General features: G+C 40.1%; 1 protein-coding gene across 3 annotated transcripts in view; it reads right to left on the bottom strand.

The window, feature by feature from the left end:
• Nucleotides 1-3,338: 3,338 nt before the first annotated feature.
• CERS6 (ceramide synthase 6) overlaps nucleotides 3,339-19,354 on the bottom strand; it is a 129,775-nt gene continuing 113,759 nt past the window's right edge. The window contains exons 9-11 of one of the 3 annotated variants that reach the window (XM_050900244.1): nucleotides 7,747-7,903; nucleotides 6,710-6,733; nucleotides 3,339-3,785 (exon numbers count right to left, since the gene is read on the bottom strand). In XM_050900244.1, coding sequence (XP_050756201.1) covers nucleotides 3,624-3,785; nucleotides 6,710-6,733; nucleotides 7,747-7,903 — 343 coding nt within the window. In that variant the 3' untranslated portion in view covers nucleotides 3,339-3,623. Of the gene's footprint in view, nucleotides 3,786-6,705; nucleotides 6,734-7,746; nucleotides 7,904-19,354 lie in introns of all 3 variants that reach the window. The other 2 variants (XM_050900245.1, XM_050900243.1) reach the window with 2 other exon arrangements.

Consider the following 19,354-nt stretch of genomic DNA (forward strand, 5'->3'; position numbering starts at 1 on the left):
TTTGTTTTTAGTTTTTTATGCAAAAAAAAGCCCCACCATATGTTTTTCCTTTGGTACAAAATATGCCAATATGGGAAACAGTAAACAAAGGGAGACCTGAATCTTATTCTACTATATTCTGGGCTGGCCAGGGAGAGAAGACAAATTCTTACTATTTACTAATAAACTCTACATATCATTTCCTCATTTTTCTACTTCAACATCTCAACCACTGTGTCGTGTACTGTACTATAAAAAGGGAGCATAGAAGTTGAAGACGAATAGGTTATAAAGTACAAACCCTTGTTTCTAAAACGACTAAAATGACAATTCTACAAAAGGTACGAATACACAGAACCTTTTAAGATCTTGCATTTACCATGAGCCATGCGAATCATTTCAATCAATTTCCTGGAATATGTGCGAGTATCCTCTAAATACTTGAGGGCCTCCAAAAGCACCTTGCAAAGCTCTTCGGCAGAGAAGCAAACAAATTCAAATGAAAAAGGAAATAGTTGCGTGACATTCTCTCTGCAGAGTGGAAGATGAAGCCAAAGTTTTGACATCCATTGGTTAAAGCAATGAATCAAAACACACTGCCATGTATGATCACTAAAACACTTGGTCCTTCCCACTAAAGACAGAAAAAATTGTGTGAATTTTTAATTTTCATAAAAAAACCTGTAGCTTAAAAGTTCAGTGATCGTTTAGCAAAGTTTAGTGAAGTTCTCAATGCTTCCTTACTCTTCTCCCATTTCCCCAAATGTGTCACTTGAATCTCTCATCAAACCTATTTTCCAGACATATCTGTATTAAGTTTATTCTAGGCTGCTAAGAACAGACTCCAAAAAGCCAGGTTTATAAGAGATAAGTAAGTCATTGGGAGTCAGCTGAACCATGGTAACTGTGTACATGCTTTAGCACATCATAGATGCAACTGAATTTAAACCTCAAAGGAAGAGTTTCAATCCAAGCTACATTATTTAACAGTTGGGGATACAAGAGCATACGTAGCCAGCGATGATAAATCATCTCAAGGGTTGTAGCCTTGACTGACATCTGAATCAAAACTATAGAGCACAACTGGGGAAGACCAACAGGGACCAAAGGTCTCCTGCCTCTTGCACAGGGATTGTTATTGGGAACTGCTCTCTGTCCTGGTATCAACAACATTACAGTACTATTGCATGTTGTCTATGTTGTGTATGTTGATAGTTCAGAGCAACATTCTGTCCCCATGTAAGACAAAATATTTTGCCAGAATGCCATTTTTGTAACCATCTTTGCAGAAGGGAAATGGTCCAGCGAGGTAGTAATCAACACCATGAAAGAGGTGTGTTTAAACTGCTATTCTCAATTACCATCTTAGCAGGACAGATTTCAGAAATTATAATGTTCATTCAATATATCTCAGGGTGGTTTTGTTTTAAAATCTTGGTATCATCTTGACAGTAATTATTAAACAACTGCCACTTCCAATACTGTGGATGCGATACTTTCTATTGCAATCAGTGTATTTTCACATGTATAACCTGCCCTGCAGGTAACTGTATGAAATCAGAGGCACAGGAGACAGATGAGAAAAGTTAGAGGCAGAGAAACTTTTGGGAGAGAAGGAGATTTAAATAAGACTCCCTTGCTCCCTCAGATATACTCATGGACACGTAAGCTATGCAGCTGCTGAATTACAAGGTTACCTGGCTTTTTCAAAAGATGCTCTGTGGGTAGTAAAACTGACAGCTCTTCTTCCATGATTTACAATTTTTCAGTTTCTTACCTTTATTGCCTACTAAGTGGAGGTACTATTTTCATTCATGCCATTCTGCCCTTACTTTTAGCACATTTTTTGCTAACACACAAGGTTCCCTATGGATAATAAAGGTTTCAGAAGTTTTCAAGTGACCAGTAGAACAGGACAAATCTCAGTTTTTCAAAAGAAAGAAGTGGCAACACAACTTTCTTCAATGGAGTCTGTATAAAATAGAGCCTTTAAACATGTTTTATGGCATCGGAAACCATCTATATTTTGGTATTTGCATAGGTGGAAGGAATCAGAAAGATTTCCTGGCTTAGAGTTACAGCTAAACTCAGCACTCCAATCCCTTTGTATATAGAAGACACACTCTTACATTTTTTCCTGGTTTGTTCCTTCCTTTTTTTTTTTTCCTTTTTTTAATATATATATAAGTCTTTGGTCTATAAGCACATTGGTTCTGTGTGCACATACACAATACTGTTGAACAGTAGGTTGCATAGACTCTGTTACCCAAGAACCTCGCCTACTTTTGGCACTGCTGTCACAAATCACAGAAAAGTGTCCAACAAGAGTTGTATGATCCTTAACATCCTACATCAAACTTTGACCGGAAGAAGTGTGTATATAATGTTTAAAAAGACATTTATTTGGGTGTTACTTCGTCTTCTTTGGGACACAGTTTCTAAATCTTGGATGAAAAAGGAGTGCAAAATTATTTTACAGACACCCTTTATTTTATTTGTAGAGGTGATGAAATACTGCTGAGCATTCAAAGTTTGCTGTGAATTACGTAAGTGAATTTTGCTCAAGTTTTCATGCATTTAAAATAAACTACTACTAGTAATGTATGACATTCTGCCTTCTCTCTCCTCTCTTCACCCTACCAAGAAAGTGGCAATAATTATAAGAACGATAAGTAGACTGAACTGTGTCTGAGGAAGCAATGAACTTTTCATCTGCTGTTTTTTCTACTATACCCCTGCTCTCATCCATCTGAACGTGCAAGAACAGTTTCAGGAGTGAGGTCTGGATTCACAATGGTGCACTTGAACAAATCACCTTTCAACATGGAATCTCTGCAAAAAGCTAAAATCTGTAGAGGTCAAAAATTGCAAGGCAAAAAAAAAAAGTTGAAAATGAGTCTATCCTAACTGTTGACATCAATGCTTTTGGGTATTTGCATAACAAATCAAGTCTACTTCTAATGCAATTAACCATCAAATTGAATTTTAAATTATGCTAAAACAATATCCCACAATTACCGCATTTTTTTTCCCCGAATTGCTAATTGACCACATTACCTACTATTTAAAATATCAATCCAGTGTTTTAACACTTTATGCTGGAGGAACAGCCACTGTGATTTGATAGGCAATTTCAAAACCAGCACTTTAAAACACAAAGATAGCAAAAATATCTGAAGCAGATCTAGAATCTATAAAGCTATGTTCTCTCTTGCTGTAAGTAACAAATCAAGCAACTATTACTTATAGCAGACTCAGCAAAAGCAACAGGGATGGACAGAAGAGATCTGAGTGTGATGTTCTCCACCACTGAGAATCCCAACAGATAAGTTTGAGAATGGATATTCCCTTTTGTCCAGAAGTTCCCAAAAGAGTACAAAATAAATAATATTTCAAAGACAGTACAAGTGAAAATACTGCTCCCATTGTGTCAGTTACATACACATACAGCATGCCTACGTATACAGAATGGTGTGTTGTCTTCATTCACAAACAGGAAATATGGCAGTGCGCTATCAGAATGCTTTGATACTCCTAATTTTTTCTGATGCTGAGATATATGAAGAAACTGCATTCACAACTTATAATTTACTTCCAGTAGCAAACAGTTCATTCTGTTCGTGTCTCATGACTCAACACAAGGATTAATGCTCCTCCGAACAAGTGCCACCAGTAAGATACCCGTTTGTCCCATTGGCACCGCTGGTCCCATTAGTGGTGATAGTGCTGTGCAGGGTCTTTGAACGAGGTACTGTTTCTTCCTCATCTGAGCTTGACTCAATGTCACTTCGGTCATCCTTTGCTACCTGTAGAATTTGAAAAAGAAGCAGCAGTAGGTGATTGTAAGGAAACAACTGAGCTTTTTGGTTCAAGAGAATCAGAGCATTCAAACATTTTTCAATTTGAGCTTTGAAGGCAATCTCAGCTCTGGCACACTTCTCTGCCTTTGCCTGCCTGGACTCACTTCAAACACAGATGTCTGTACACACATACACCACGTGCAAAGGCAGGGTGAGAACTTTGCACTGGTGCATTGAAGGCAGTATGTCCAAGTGAGGACACAGTGCTCAAGGCAAAGGGTTGTGCACAGACGAAAGGAACCAACAATCCAAGCTCCCAAGTTCAACCTAGCCCCAGTCCCTCTGTCCTCCTACAACTTTACTTCCTGTGCTTCCTTTGGGGTGCTTCTCTTTGACCTGATAATACATAATATTCAACCCAACTTCCTCCCCCTCACCTCCCAACTCATTCTCTAAAGGCTACACGGCTCCAGGGAACAGTGCTAAGGGCTGGCAGTAGGAGACAGGAGTACTGGCTGAAACATAACTCACCGCACCAGGTAACTCCAGTCTCTGACTTCAGGCAAGTGGTGAGAACAGGGACATGGTCCACTTCAGTCCCTATCACAGGAACCACAAACGTACTTGAGCAGTTCAACTGTCTGCCCCATCGTGTCACTGGAAAGTTGTTTCAGAAACAGACTGACCTTAATCACTAGGGATTTCCTGCTAATTTCCAGCTGACTTCTTTCCTGCCAGTTTATACCCATTTACTGGGTGAATGCTGTTCCTTAGGTTAAGGAGTCCGCTCTCCTCCTTTGTAGAGCTCTTTGAAGATCATAGAGGAAGATCACTAAGTTTGAGAGCTGAGTCCCTTCAGAATCCCTGAGGTGACTTTGCTTCACTCCATTCAGTCAGGCGCACCCAAAACAAGTAAAAACATGAGGAAGCCAACAACAGGCAGGTTAAGGAGAGCAAACAAGGGCAACAGAAAAGAAAATCCTGCAAAGAAAAGGCCCTGCCTGCCCTGTTTTTAATGGGATGTTTTTCCCAGGGAGGTAATAACGGCAGCGCCAACGTGTAGGATCACAGGATAACTCAGGTCAGAAGAAACCTCAGGAAGTCTATGCCCAACCTTCTGCTCAAAGTAGGGTCAGATGTGGAGTCAGGTAAGGTCACCCAGAGCTCTACCCAGTCTGATCTTGAAAATCTCCAAAACTGGTAGGAGTGCATCAGATGAAGTACAAAAAGCATCAATGGAAAGAGGTCTGAAGTCTAAGCTGCATGCAGCTTTAGAGATGCAGCTTTCTATGCCTGCTTCTACCCCTGTTTGTATAGCTGAGCTTCCTCATTCATTCAGAATCTATCCATGCTGTGCTGGTTGCCACATTGGGCGATTACAATTGACTTTACTAGAGAGAATGGACATAAAGGGGGCAAAACACATGGCGAGTCTTTTTCCCAAAGAAATCAAAACAATTAAAGAACAGGGCCACTGCATGTTATTTTTTCCTTACAGTAACCCTCCTCTACTCCACAAAGCCCTCATGACAATTCTGCTCTCCAGCTCTCGCCTCAGAAACAGCCGTTTGCCTTTGGGGCTCCCAATGCTGCTACCATCCTTGCAATATCATAACACCTGAGTGACACTATTCCGCTTAGGAACAGAGAAAAAACACACAGTTCATGTATACCTCCTAATAAGTAAAGTTTTTAATGTCAATGTCTAGCAAGCCCGCAATTCTGACACCCATGAAACTGGACTTCAGCTGAGGTCAGAAATTTGATTCCATACTTACACAGGTTCATTTAACAGATTACTTCAGTCTCTTTTATATAAAGAGACTTTCATACTAAAGCTGTTGGGATACAGAAATACACTTAGAATTATACTTTTATCAGACAGAAGAGAATGGGCCCAGCACAGGGTACTCAGTGCCTGTGATTGACATGAGGGCAGACCAGATGATCGAAAAATTCTGCGCCATCTTCAATTCTTTTAATATATTAGATTCACTGCCAATTCTTCTGCTAGGGTCCTGCCCTGAAGGCAAACAATCAAAAGAAGATTCTATGCTGCAGCCACTTCTGTTAAACATGTGATCTGCTCTCTTTATTTTTAAAATGCAGCAACATACCAGGGTCTTTGCACTTAAAACCTGATATGAATGCAACACATCTTGCAGTACTTAGTTCTCTTTGTTTATCCCCAAAAGAACCCACTGGAGTCATTTCTACAGAAGGAGTCTAGAAAATATATATCTAGGTTTATAAAAGTCCTAAGCATAACAGCGAGTAAGAAATAGATGATCAGGATTAGTTACAAATTTAATAATAATAAATTGCTTTATCAGCTGAGCTGTTTCAAAGGTGGATACTAGTAATACAAAAACAAAACAATAATTAAGGATGAAGATCTATTGTAAGATATCTGTAACGTGTTGTGAAAACACTGCTTATTTTACTGCAGAAATGGAAAGAATGGGGTTGCGAGTGAGGAAGTAAGTTAAGATCTGAAGGAAGGAGAATCCTCTGTGTATATGTTGTATACATGCATCTTTAACCTGGCCACTGTCTTACTGTGAGTGTCTAACTCTGCTCTCGTACAATTTAAATTTTCTCCTGTGCAATTGTTTGAACTACAAGGCAGAGGATTTACGCTCTCAAGTATGCTTCCTGAATGGTGACAGAGGAATATCCTGCTGATACGTATGTATAAAAAAGGTTGTAACATAATAGCACCCAGATACTACAGATAGAAGTGGGTTTGAATCGTATTAGGCAATGCATAGGCAAGAAGTAAAAATGGCCCTTAAAGATAGCCTTCACTTAAATATATAAACACAAACAATAGATAAAAATAACAAGCAGAAACTACAAATTAAAAAAAACCACAAACACCAGTATTGCGCAGAATAAATCTTTTGCATAGTAGATTTAAAGAAACTTACATGCAAGGGGTTCCACTTCCCAGCCTTCCAGCACAGCACAAGGGAAAGGATAAACAAGCAGAGTAAGAGAGAGTACAAAGCACTCTTTGGAGTCACTGGTGTAATTCAGACAGGACAGCTGAGGCTAATAATCGCTAAAAGCAGAGAAGACTGAAGTGCGGCTTCCAGGCAAAATAGTGTTCATGAATGCACTGTCTTTCACACAGACCGAGTGGCAGATTCTGGGCTCCATCCAGTGCAAGGCTGAGCTCTCCAGTATATTCATAGAAAGCAGTTTTCTGCAGAACAATCCCATTCACTTCGGGGGTGGTCATATGTCTAAAACATCTACTCATGCGCTCCACTCTTTAAGGGCAAAATGCCCTGTACATGATCTGTAAGTGTTAGTTCTATCACCTAAATGTGGATGCCATATCTGCACAGCAAGTGTAATGGGGCTAGCATTTTTGTGAATTATATCTTCCTGTCAAATGTAACAATGGCAGCAAGACACTAAATTTTATCCCAAATGGTCTTGCTGTGGGAATTCTAGGAAGAAAGTACATGGCCCTTCGCAGAACCTCATTAATACCAAAACCCAAAAGGGGCTGTGATTTGTAACTTTGCCACTAGCAAAGGCAGCAGAATTTCAATTTATATTATTATTACTATCACTACCAGCTGGGAAATCAACACTTTGCTAACAACTACTATAAAGAAGAAAAAAAGAACTGGCAGCCCCAAGAAAGCAGTTTGCTTGGTTTTTTTAAATCCAATTTCTCTAATGTAGTTCGGTTCAGTGTGTCAGATTATAAAAAAGAAGTGTGGAAGCACATATAAATACAATCACTATAAAGAGTATATTAACTTATCTGACACTTGTTAGAAGGAGTGGGCAAAAGTTTCCATGAAAAGAAAGAAGAGTTTACATAAAACAACATGTGTCTTCAGTAATGTGTTATGGATTAGAAAGAAAAAGCAATCAAAAAGTCAGTGACCCTGTATTGATATTGAAAAAGTTAAAATCCTAAACATGAAACAGAACCGTGCTGTCTTACCTTGCCCTTTGAAACAGCTTTGTAGGCTGCCTTTATGATTAGGTAAGACCAAAAACAGTGCAGAATTTGAAGAATCACCAGCAGCACGTTGAAGACCCACAAGGCAGGAAAATTGCCCAGAGCTTCATACAGTTCAAACAATGTTGTGTTTAATATCCTAGAAGTGAAAGGGACAGAAAAATAATAACACTTTCCTTAAGCCAACAATGTAAAAGAAGCCCTTTTTAAATCAAGATGACAAGTACTTGATTAGATGGGATCCACATGGATAGTTGGTTTTCAGAGTAATAGTGACTTGGACTGAATCACACAGGTGTCTCCAGCGAGAAACAACATCAAAATGTTGCTTTCAGTGTTTACCTTCATTTTGCAAACATCACATATAGAAAACAAAGATCCTCAGTGTGCATGTCTTCTCTTCTTTTATAAAGCTGGCAGGCGTTGGTTGTCTCAAATAACTCCTTCCCTGATTAATAACAAAGATTATTCCATTTTTTCAAATAAAGCTTTTCAATCTCAACTGCCTCCAGTAGGGGTTTGGTGCCCCCATATTAGCACACGGTAAAAGCATGTATGAGAACTGTTATACTACAGTGCAACCCACATGCAGTACCATATTCTTCAAACCATGTTCCCAGGCTGTGACAGTGAGCTGCAACCTCTCCCATGTTACACAAGACAAACCTGTCCCAAAAGCCAGGCAATGCTCCCTAGGTACTCCCATCTGAAGCCCTCTCTCCCAAACCCAATCTCACAGCCGATGGGGTTTGTTTCAGTGTAAAAAGCTATGGACGTCTTTGCCCTCTTGGTATCAGCAACTTGAGTGATGTGCTATGTGGAACTGAAAACAGTCTGAGACCATTCAATTAAAGTGAGACTTCAGTGGCATGTGAAACAATGGCACATGCATGGCAGGATTCAGCCTCTTCCGGGGTTTTCTAAAAATCGGGTGGGGGCTTTGGCTGAGTGTCCCAACATAAACTCTTACTTAGTGGAAACCTCAGCACCAACAGGAATCCAAAGTCAAAATAATCAACCAGTCAAGGGGCTTAACCCTGGGTCTTGAACATCCTGGGTGCCTGCACTAACCACTAAGGTACTGGGTAGCTCTAGTGGCCACTTTTTGCACAAAATCCAATTTGCACACCACTTATGTACAAGCAAGAGCGAGGTTTAGCAGTTACATAAAGGATATGTGGACAACAGGGATACTTGGGGATGGCAAGGGGTGGGAGACCTTTTTGCAGCCTTTCAATAGTTCAAGGGGGCTTATAAGAAAGATGGGGACAAACTTTTTAGTAGGGCCTGTTGTGAAAGGACAAGGGATAATGGTTATAAACTAAAAGAGGGTAGATTTAGACTAGATATAAGGAAGATGTTTTTTACAATGAAGGTGGTGAAACACTGGAACAAGTTGCCCAGAGAGGTGCTAGATGCCCCATCCCTGGAAACATTCAAGGTCAGGTTGGACGGGGCTCTGAGCAACCTGATCTAGTTGAAGATGTCCCTCCTCATTGCAGGAGGGGGGGTTGGACTAGATGACCTTTAAAGGTCCCTTCCTACCCAAACCATTCTATGATTCTATGATTCTATGAAATTCAGGCAGTTCTAGACGTTTGAACCAAGTATTTGAGAATCAACATTTCAGGTGCAGGCAGTAACAGTGATGTTACAGTATGACTTCTGAAGCTTTGTGAATACAGCACTAATTATTCTGCCCAAATACTCCGCCATAGCAGACGATTTCAATCTGGACCTCAGCAAACAGCCTGAGAGCAGAGAGTGGACAACAGACAGTAGAAACAATGGCATTTTTGGAAACAAATCATGAACTATGAATGCCTGTTAATTAGGGGGAGAAAAAGATGACAATATAAGGATTTGTCAACCTCCATCCATTTTCCCTGCTGGTGTAAAAATTCATTAAAAAGTCCATTGGCTTTATGTTCTTTTTCTTTTTTTAAATTAACTATCTCCCGCTAGCCACTAGATGGCACATTTAATCAAGCAAACGACTGCACAGCTCTTGGGTGCACCAGCTTCGTCTAAAGGCAGGAGATGTAACCGAGGTCCTGCAAGGGCTTCAGAACAGCACAGTTCTCATTTGGAAAGTTAGAGATACTGAGCTCAGCTTTTTAATGAGCAATCACATTTGCCACAATCCTTTCCAACAACATAAAAATCAGCTCAAGTAGTATTAATAAGAAGTATGTACAGACAGCAAACCCACAAGACAACATTTAGTGGTAATGATTGATGTGTATAAACAGCATTGGTCAGAAATCAACCAGCTATTTCTAATACACTGGCCTTAATACTGTAGCGCATTTCATAATAAATTTTCTACCTTTTTATTTTTGCCTTCTTACACTAAACTGCATGTTTGCTTCATAATTTATTGAGAAGTGGATGTTTTATAACCTTACTATACAGCTGTGTTTTTACACTGCCTTCTGTTTATGGAGTGAACATCAGAAAAAGAAACTGCTTTCCAGTTTGCAAAAACCCCATCATATTATTGCTTCTGTCAGCTAAAAGTCTTCAGTCTCAGCTTTGTGTAATTTGTTCTGCCAATGCTAGCTCTACATGGCACAGCAATACCCCACTTTATAATTCAAGGAGACGCCCTCATGCATATCAAAACATAGCTGTAGTCAGCATTGTTTTACTTGACCAGTACTTATTTCAGTTCTAACCACCATATCAAATTCAAACTTGAAATCAACAACTCCTGTCTGTAAAGCTACCATTGTTTACATCCAACTGTCTTTTTTTATATCTAAAATTTTATATGCTCCAGAATTGTAAATGCAGTTTCTACAGGTTTCTGTTTATATTTTCATTCATTGGACCAAATTCACCGCTGGGGACCTTCATAGGAGTCAAGCCAAAAAAGCAGCATTAGAGATGCAGATGGTCTGTTCTTGCAGAAGTCCAAAATATCAGGAAGACAGCAAGGCCAAAAAGAGTGCTTCTGGTTCCAAAAGCAGTTTCATCATGGAAATGAGTCACCTACTGTGTATTAGATATGGGAAATAAGCCTTCACTGAAAAAGCAGACCTCTTTCTAACCTGCTCGTGTCTGGCAAACTAGGGACAGGACTGGAACTCTCCATTAAAGCTGCATAAAGCTTTGCTCAGCAATGCTGAGAGGGGTCAGTGACCTGACGTGCAGGCTAGGTGTGCAGACAGAGCTAAGGCTATGTCTAAGCACGTAGGGCTGAGCAGAAGCTGAATGAAAAATACAGAAAACTAGAGAAAAAATGGAGGAAAGCAAATAAACTTTCTCTTAGAATAAATCAATTATTTCATGTCAAAAATCTGAAATGGGGGGAAAAATCACATGGTTAGTGGGCAGAATACAGAGAGAAATTCTATTTGTACAGACTGAGGAAGGGAGGGAGGGAAGAAAGGTTAGACAACTTTCCACCAATTCCACTACTGAAAGGTTTCAACGGAAGCATTTTCACCAACTACACAAATAACAGGGACTGGAAAAAGCAGCATGAGAATGGATTACATGAAGGAGAAAGTGCCTGTAGGATGTATATGCAAATAAATCTTAGGTTCAAATACTCAAAAAAGCATTCAAGCACTTAAATCTCCAAACATGCTTGCTGGAATTTTTCAAAGCTCTCCAGTGGTTAAATTCCAGCTTTTCATAATGAATCGTGGAAACTTTGATTCTTGGCTCTCTGACTTGAAACAGCTGGACTTGATCTCACAGGGAGAAATTACTTTAAGCTGCAAGTGCTCTACCTCTCTGAAAACTTTGGTCAGCATTTCTCAGGTCTCTGCAATTTGAAACAAAATGTTAGCTTCTGCTTTTGAAAATAGGTTCTGGACTGTAGCAATTTTTCTGAGGCCCTGAAAGATTTTGATAGCTGGACAAAACAACACAATCTCATGGAAGGTATTCTTCCCTCATTAAATGCATCCCAAGCAGGGTTGTGCACCTGGCCACGTAAAGCTCTCAGTTTAGCACCTTGAATTAAGTAGTGTGGCTGATGAAGGCAAATGAAACAAATTCACCACTTAAGTACCAATCTACTCTTACAGAAATCTGTGGCAGACTTTCAGGAATGCTGCCACAATATCTGAGCCACTGGGAGAGGTAATTCTGTACTGACTGTACTACCACTCTAATTGAACACTCAGGATAAAATTAACACATTTTCAACAACTACTAAACAATCAGCTGCATCACATCAACAATAACACAGGTTTTTCCTATACTGTCTAACTCTTTATCTAGCCAGCAAAGCAGTACTTGGGAGGCTATCGGCAACGGGCCTGTACACTGACTCAGATAAGATTACACTCCCTCCCCTCACCTTAGTGGGCACAAGTCCAGGCTCTTGGATAACAATTACTAATTCTTCGCAAATTGATCACTTGTCTTGCACCAGGGATGGAAGAAGAAAAGGGAGATGAAGGAAGAGAGACATAGAAAGAGAGGGATGGGTGGAAGAGTAAAATGTTTATTTACATTTGTCTGAGAATTGGCAAAAACGTGCTGTGTTTGCTTCTGAAAGGATCCCAAGAGGAATGAAAGGAGGTGAGAAAGAAGGCCATGTGGAAAGAGTAGGCAGTCTTCCAGACAGGCAGGAAATTAATGATAAACTCTGCAGAATGAAGCATAGCAGCGTGATGGGCACTATTATCACATCCAATGGGAGCAGAAACTGTGCAGCTGAAATGAGGGCTACTGCAAGTTGCCTTAACTTCTGCAGCACTGTCCAGTGACCAACATACTGTGCGTGCAACATGCTGAATGAAAGGCATGTTGTTACCACAGTGCAACAGCCAGAAATCTCAAAGTATAACCAAGGACAGCAAAACATAATACCAGCTTGTCTAAATAATTCAGAATAAACGTCTTTATCTCCTTTACCAAGTGTATATTAGACAACAGTATTCTATATTGCACCATAACCAGCTGCACTGGGACATCCTTCAATACTGCCTTAATTACAGAGCAAACAGATAATTACATCTAGGTGGGCATTAATGAAATTCAGATCCTATTTAGTGCAAGTAATCTGACAATACTACTGCCAGCAATTCTTCAAAGTTTCTGCTTTTTTGATTTTTTCCTTTAAAAAATAAAAAATTGCACTTATTTCTGCCCCAAAACATAGTAGTTTATTCTCCATTACACATGGTAAAAAGTGACCAAGACCAGAGAACAAAGAGTCAGAAGTCCTAAATTCTGGATTTAGCTGTTCTAGTAACTTATTATGTGATCCAAAAAAAATGAAAATTTCTTTACATAGTTTACTTTTTGCTAAAGATGGGCACAAGGTATTGGTACATCCTGTCTGCCACATAAAGATGCTAGAAGAATTAATTCATTAGCTTGTTTATAAAACACCATGGATTACTTGCTTAAAAGATGCTGTAAAACTGACAGGGGAAAAAAGTATCACTGAGATTCACAAATAAATGAAGAGGCAGTGGAGTGTGAAAGCACATGTATGTGCACATGTTGATCAGCCATAGGATGATAAATCAGCTACATTTCATCAGCAGTCAAGATTTATCTCTGGGATTTAGACCTTGATTGAAATCTAATAGGACTTCATATCCCAGGCTGTCCTAGTTACTTATAATGACAATGCTAAGCTAACTTTACACAACAGGTGATCTGACACACAGACGTTTCTGCATGAGAGACTTCAGGTGAGTTACCCAACTTTTTACCTGAGAAGGGTATGAAATGATATGCAAAATAGTCATTAAATTGAAGAAACTTTGGTCTATAGCACTTGCATGTCCTGAAGCCCTCAAGCTGCAGCACAGCTAAATATTTAATTATAGCAAATCCAGTACATAAAGAGCTGTACTGCCAACTTCTTCCTCTTCTGAGTTTCAGCTCGGCCAGCTGCTGTGTCTGTACCACTCTTCTGCTCTGAACAGATGCTTCTTGCTGAGTGGAAGAACAAGCTGGTTTCCCTTTTCAGATCCTGCTGTCTCTTAGGTTTTCAGTCCCTCAGAGTAGGATTTATGCTACTAATCAGTGCATGGTAAATATGAGGGGAGCAGCAGAGACCCATTGTGAACTGAGAAGAGTCAGATGAACCAGTTACCCCACACATCATCAATGAAACAGGGAAGGAAGGACGGGGGTGGAGAGAGAGATGATCTTTCAACAGCATCTCAGACTGATTCCTCAGATTTTTTAGTTGGTGGTGCTCATTACCCTCTTCTTTTAGACAGTAAGTTGATGAAAGATCTCCACAAAACATAGCGACAGAAGGGATATAAACTCTTGAGTCAGTATTCAGAGCAACATTAAATCCACACACTTCAATTTTATGAGTGAGCTCAGCATCACGTGAAGTTCTGCTCACCCACACCAGCCCCACATCAGAGGATTTCCTGACACGGTGCTAATACAAGCTCAGCTGCTGTAGAGATGGGTGGCTGCTGTCCTAATACTACTCAGGAACAATACCTCTGCAGAAATCACAGCCCTGCCACTGAGACTGTGTTATTTTAAGCCCTGTGTAGATCAGTAGGATTTCCAATTACTTAACTAAAATGATGGAACAAGTAGGAAATTATTCACGTTTGATGTACTGTAAAAGAGACCATTCTGATCAAGCTGTCACTGTCCTGGGTTCAGCTGTGCTCTTCTCTTCACTCAGTTCCTTCTCATCAACAGTTACTGCCTATTAACTGATTTTGCAGCCACTGGTATGAATAATAGTATTTCCACTCTTGTGGATAGAAAAAAACAAGAATACAAGGTCAGAGACACCTTCACAATCCAAGCTCAAATCTCAGGAGAGTCTTTCAACAGACATTAGGATATGGAGAGAATTCAAATTTCCTAGCAGAATGTAATTATACTCAGCAAAATGTTGTATCAGTAACATGTTCTGGCAAAATGCTTGTGTAAAGGCCTGTGATCATAACACACAGACACAAAGAAACTATGTTATGCTAAGAATGACACTTCCAAATCTGAAAATCTCCAGGCAGACATAAAACTTCTATATGAGCAACAGAGAATACATATCAAGATCCATTTGCCTGGAGTTCATGTTATTCTCCAAACAGGAAAGGCGTTTGTTGTAAACTATAGGAGGCCAGTTTCCAATCTTTGCGAAACAGGGTATCAGAGAACAGAAAAGCCTTCCCCATACCTCTTTCCGTTGACTAAAAATAAGTGCAGTACCTCTGCTCAAGGAATATTTCTTCCCCTTGCTTTTGGAGCACGCACTGACACACTGCCTTGTGTTTAGCTATATGCCATGGCAGACATTTTTGGGGAAAAAGATTACCCAAACTTTCTGTAAATGCAGGAACTAAACAGAACTAGTTCAAAAGCCCACAAAACATCACAGAACAGCTGCAGCCAGTTCTCTGCCAGGTACCCCATGTCTTTCAGGTGGCTTACATACCATCAATAGTAGGGGTACCACACTTTGGATTCATTGGTCTAGTCCTGAGAACATGGCCCTAGAGTAATGGAATAATTTTAAAATCCATAAAAATCACACAGCTTAAGGAAGTGTGGTGGCACAGTGTCTGCCAAGGACTCATCTTTCAAACAAATGACTCAAGTATTATGGTCCAGTTGTGGAAGAAACGCCAAAAGATGTGGATGGGGAGGGAAAAAAAACAACACCAAAAACCCTATCAACTGTACCTTTGCCCCCACAAGCATCATAAGAATTTCCTCCACACCAAAGTCTGGGAAATCAGCCTTAAACAGTTTTCGGTTTAATCCAGTGTTCTTAATAATGATCTCTACTTTCATAGCTATTACGGGTCAAACTCTGCCATCATGCAACATTGATGAAACCAACAGAATGTGCTCACTTCGCTCACTTACATGGGTCCTGGGTTTCTCCCAAAGTGTTTAGCCACAATGACCTCCTCCTAGCTGAGCACTAATGAGACCCTAGCTGCATCACGGCTGTTGATCATGATGTTCAAAAGCCATTTACTATTTCAAGCTGGCAAGTTAACTATCATACTCCCATGCTTTTGTACAGCTATGATTTTTATGTCCCACATATATCAGCAGCTCACAGTGAACCAGTAGCATTGTTCCGCTTTTATATTGACTCTCTAGCACTACAAAATATGCTCCACTAACAGCAAACGCTGGTGCTACAGATACAGCCTCTAAGAGAAATGTGGTTGAGAAGAGGCAGAATGTTTGCACATGGTCAAACTACCTACAGCCACCTAGACTGTCAGCACTCGTATGGGCTGTCTGTGGTACTACCATATCAGCACAGCTCTCCCCTCCACAGAATGGGCAATGCTTAAAGATGTACTTTGAGGCAAAGTTTCCTCACATCCCTCTCTTTTAGAAAAAAAACCAGTCAAACTGCAAATTCCCATGCTCAGCCACTTTTTTCTCCCCTCCTTCCCACAAGTGATGCAACTTCAGAGGAGACCTGGAGAACTTCAGCTGACTACAAAGTAGCTTATACGGGAAGCTGACTACCATGGCGGAAGCAACCCTCAGTTCAGCCTCCTCAGGTCATCCATACTCTCCAGTCACCATGCCTTGCTGAGCTGATTTAAAAGTGGCTAACATGTCTGGCCACAAGAAAAACACCAATGCTGCTTCCCTTCCCCTGAGACATTTACACTCATCAGAATAATTCTGAGCAAAAGAAGTGCCACAGCACAGGTTTCTGTCCTGTTTTCAATCAGAGCACAGGTTTTAGAAAGGACACATTTCATAATAAAAGGAGGAAAGTGAGAACACTGACTGAACAGCCTATCCTTGACAACAGAAAGCATTATTACAGCCACAGGGTACAGTCTGTAGAAACTAAAAATGAGGATAAGAATCAGCTTTGGGAGTCTGATGAAACCCTTTTTCATATAATTTTTTCCTGTCGTGATCACATGAAAATCTTAAAAACGGAAACACTGAGCAAATGCCACTTTTTGTTATTTACACTGCAAACCCACAATGGTGAATGACACCTGTAACCTTTCCATTTCTTAGAGCTTCCCTGCAAATAGCTGTATCAGTATTAACCTGGCACTCCAAAGACTTTAGCTTTGCTTCATGTAGCACTCAGAGGCCTGAGTTCACAAGCGTTGTAAACAATTTGAGGAAATAAAATAACCAGGCATTAGAAAGAACAACATCAGACAACGTTTTGTCAAAAGCAGATGGGATGACAACATTATATATGCTCTGCTAAAGAGCTAAGACGAGTTGTGAGTAAATTTATGGAGACTTAGTTACTTAAACCTTCTTTTTAATCCATAAATTGAAGTCTATGACTTCTTCAAATATACTGTAGTTAGCTTGCCAAAAACTTTTTATTAAATGCTCTTGATAAACTGATGAGTTATAAGCTGCCTGCTGAAATTACAAACAGCCTGAAATATAAGCACATTAGATAATTTTTGTTAGTTCTACAGCATCCACTCAGTGACAGCATGAATAACATCAGGAATCAAGTATCAAAATCATAATTTATTCCTTCAGTATCTGCTACCCACAAACAACTTTGATTGTGCTCTGGTTTAGACAATATTCTGAGCAAAATGAGCTCGCAACAGTGTCAGAAGAGATTTATTTCCTTAATAAAAAAGTAAGTTATTTTACTGTAGAACAGAGATGTTTGTCCAACTCTATACATAATACTAGCCAGGCTAGAAACATTTTCACTGACTTGAGGATCCAGTGAGAGTAACTAAAACCATCACAAAACACGGCGTTCATTCTGAGTCCAGACAAGGTCTGGGCAGTTGGGATTTATCTGGCTACCTAAACTCTTACCATCCCAAGTAACTGACCAGGATTCTTGCTTTAACTAGTGCCTATGTACTGCTTTGACATAGTAGGATGCTTTTTAAGGGTAGGTTTGAGCTTTCTGTTTTACCAGTATGTTCAGAGCAATGAAGCAGGGTGACTCTGCTGGGGTCCACATACTGCCTTCCCACAATACATGTGCTCCAAGGGCCAAACAGGAGAAAATGTGCCAGGAAAGAAAAGCAGTATGAAAGACGACGACTCAACTTCCCTGCATGTTAAGAGCTGCACAAAAACAGTCAATATCAGCTAGAAAAAGAACAAAGCTAGGAAAAAGAGAGGTTCAGCAAACCTTTGCAGCAGCTGCTACTCATGGGTGCTCTGCACTGCCCTATTTGTAACTCAAGCTGCAATTTGCTCAGAGGAAAGCTGATTCCAGGATAAAAGAAAGGAGAGAGAACAGCGCAAAGTGGCAATACTGGATCACTGGAGACCCAGTGTATGTGTTAACAGCATGGCTATATCCCACACTATTGTTCAACCAGTGATGAAACTTGGGAAGAGCTATTCAGCCAGTCATGCAGAGATGAGAGAAAGACCGGTAATAAGTAACTAGGGTTACGCAAAACATGACCTGTGTTCTTTATAATCAGCTTACATCAGGCTTTCATTTACATTTGTACAGTTAAGCCACTGTTTTACATTTGTCAGTGCATATATGTAATATGTGCATGCTGAGACCTCACAGGTCGCATGAATGCCACCGCCGTTTCCCTGCTTCCTTGCCTTTTGACAGCAGTACTTGTCAGCAACACTTCCCTGAAACCCACTGTGTTCCACCTCTCATACAATATAACCGATTATAAAAATAATCAAAAGTAGTGAAAAACAACTGCATACTAGTACTAGTCAGAGCAACCTGAAAGAACCTGAATTTACCCAGCTTGGTGCCTTCACCTGGTAAACATCAGCCTAGCTTTCCTGGAAGCCTTCTCCTTCTTCTTTCAAACCCAAAAGTTACACCTTTACCTGCAGTTACCTTAAGCTATCTTTTAAAACGATGAACAGGTTTAGTAACCTTGTATCTTCCTCCATGCCAACAACCTTTCTTCCACTGAAGCTCTTGGAAATACGCTGGTTCATGGTCACTCTGTGAAACCAGTTTCAGATACCAAACTCTTCACAGCATTAGGAGATTTATTCAAACTGCCCTGTCAAAAAAAGTGTGTATTCCAGAAGAATAAGCAAAGTAAGTGAGTAGTCTTGGGTCTCCTGTACAGCCCAGACTTGAGGAGTTTCACAGTTCTCACAACATGAACTCTGCAGCTAGCAATGAGCAAAGAAAGACTGGAAAATGCAGTGCATCACCTTCTTCACTCACGTCTCCTGGAATGGAAGATGCCTGTTTGTCCTCTGCACACCTCAAAAAATGATTAAAAAATATTACGACTCCTAATAAATATTACGACTCCATGGAGTTTCCCTTCCTGGATATTGAAAGAAAAACAAAACAACAGCAAAAAGCAAATCATTCCTTTATCAACAGGGAGAAGACTATGTCCATTTAACTACAGCAAAAAGAAGCATTTGAGGCCTGGGGAAGAGGAATTGCAAGGCTTATTGAAATAAAGAAAGGCTTGAGGTAACTGCTTTGCCCAGCCTGATTAGACTAGCCAAGGGCTCACATAATTTATATCAATTCTTTGGTTTGAGATTGCTTTCATTCTCCCTACAACCCTGTATCACCTGAGAAGGCATCATGTTACCCCTGACTCATGGAGAGTTGTGTTTTATGTTGTAACTTGCTAGAACAGTGATTATGCGCAAGTGGGAGAATTTCACAAGCAAAATGTCTTGTCAGTGAAAATAG

The sequence above is a fragment of the Gymnogyps californianus genome, chromosome 7 (genome assembly GCF_018139145.2).
Source record: "Gymnogyps californianus isolate 813 chromosome 7, ASM1813914v2, whole genome shotgun sequence".
NCBI classification, from domain to species: domain Eukaryota; kingdom Metazoa; phylum Chordata; class Aves; order Accipitriformes; family Cathartidae; genus Gymnogyps; species Gymnogyps californianus.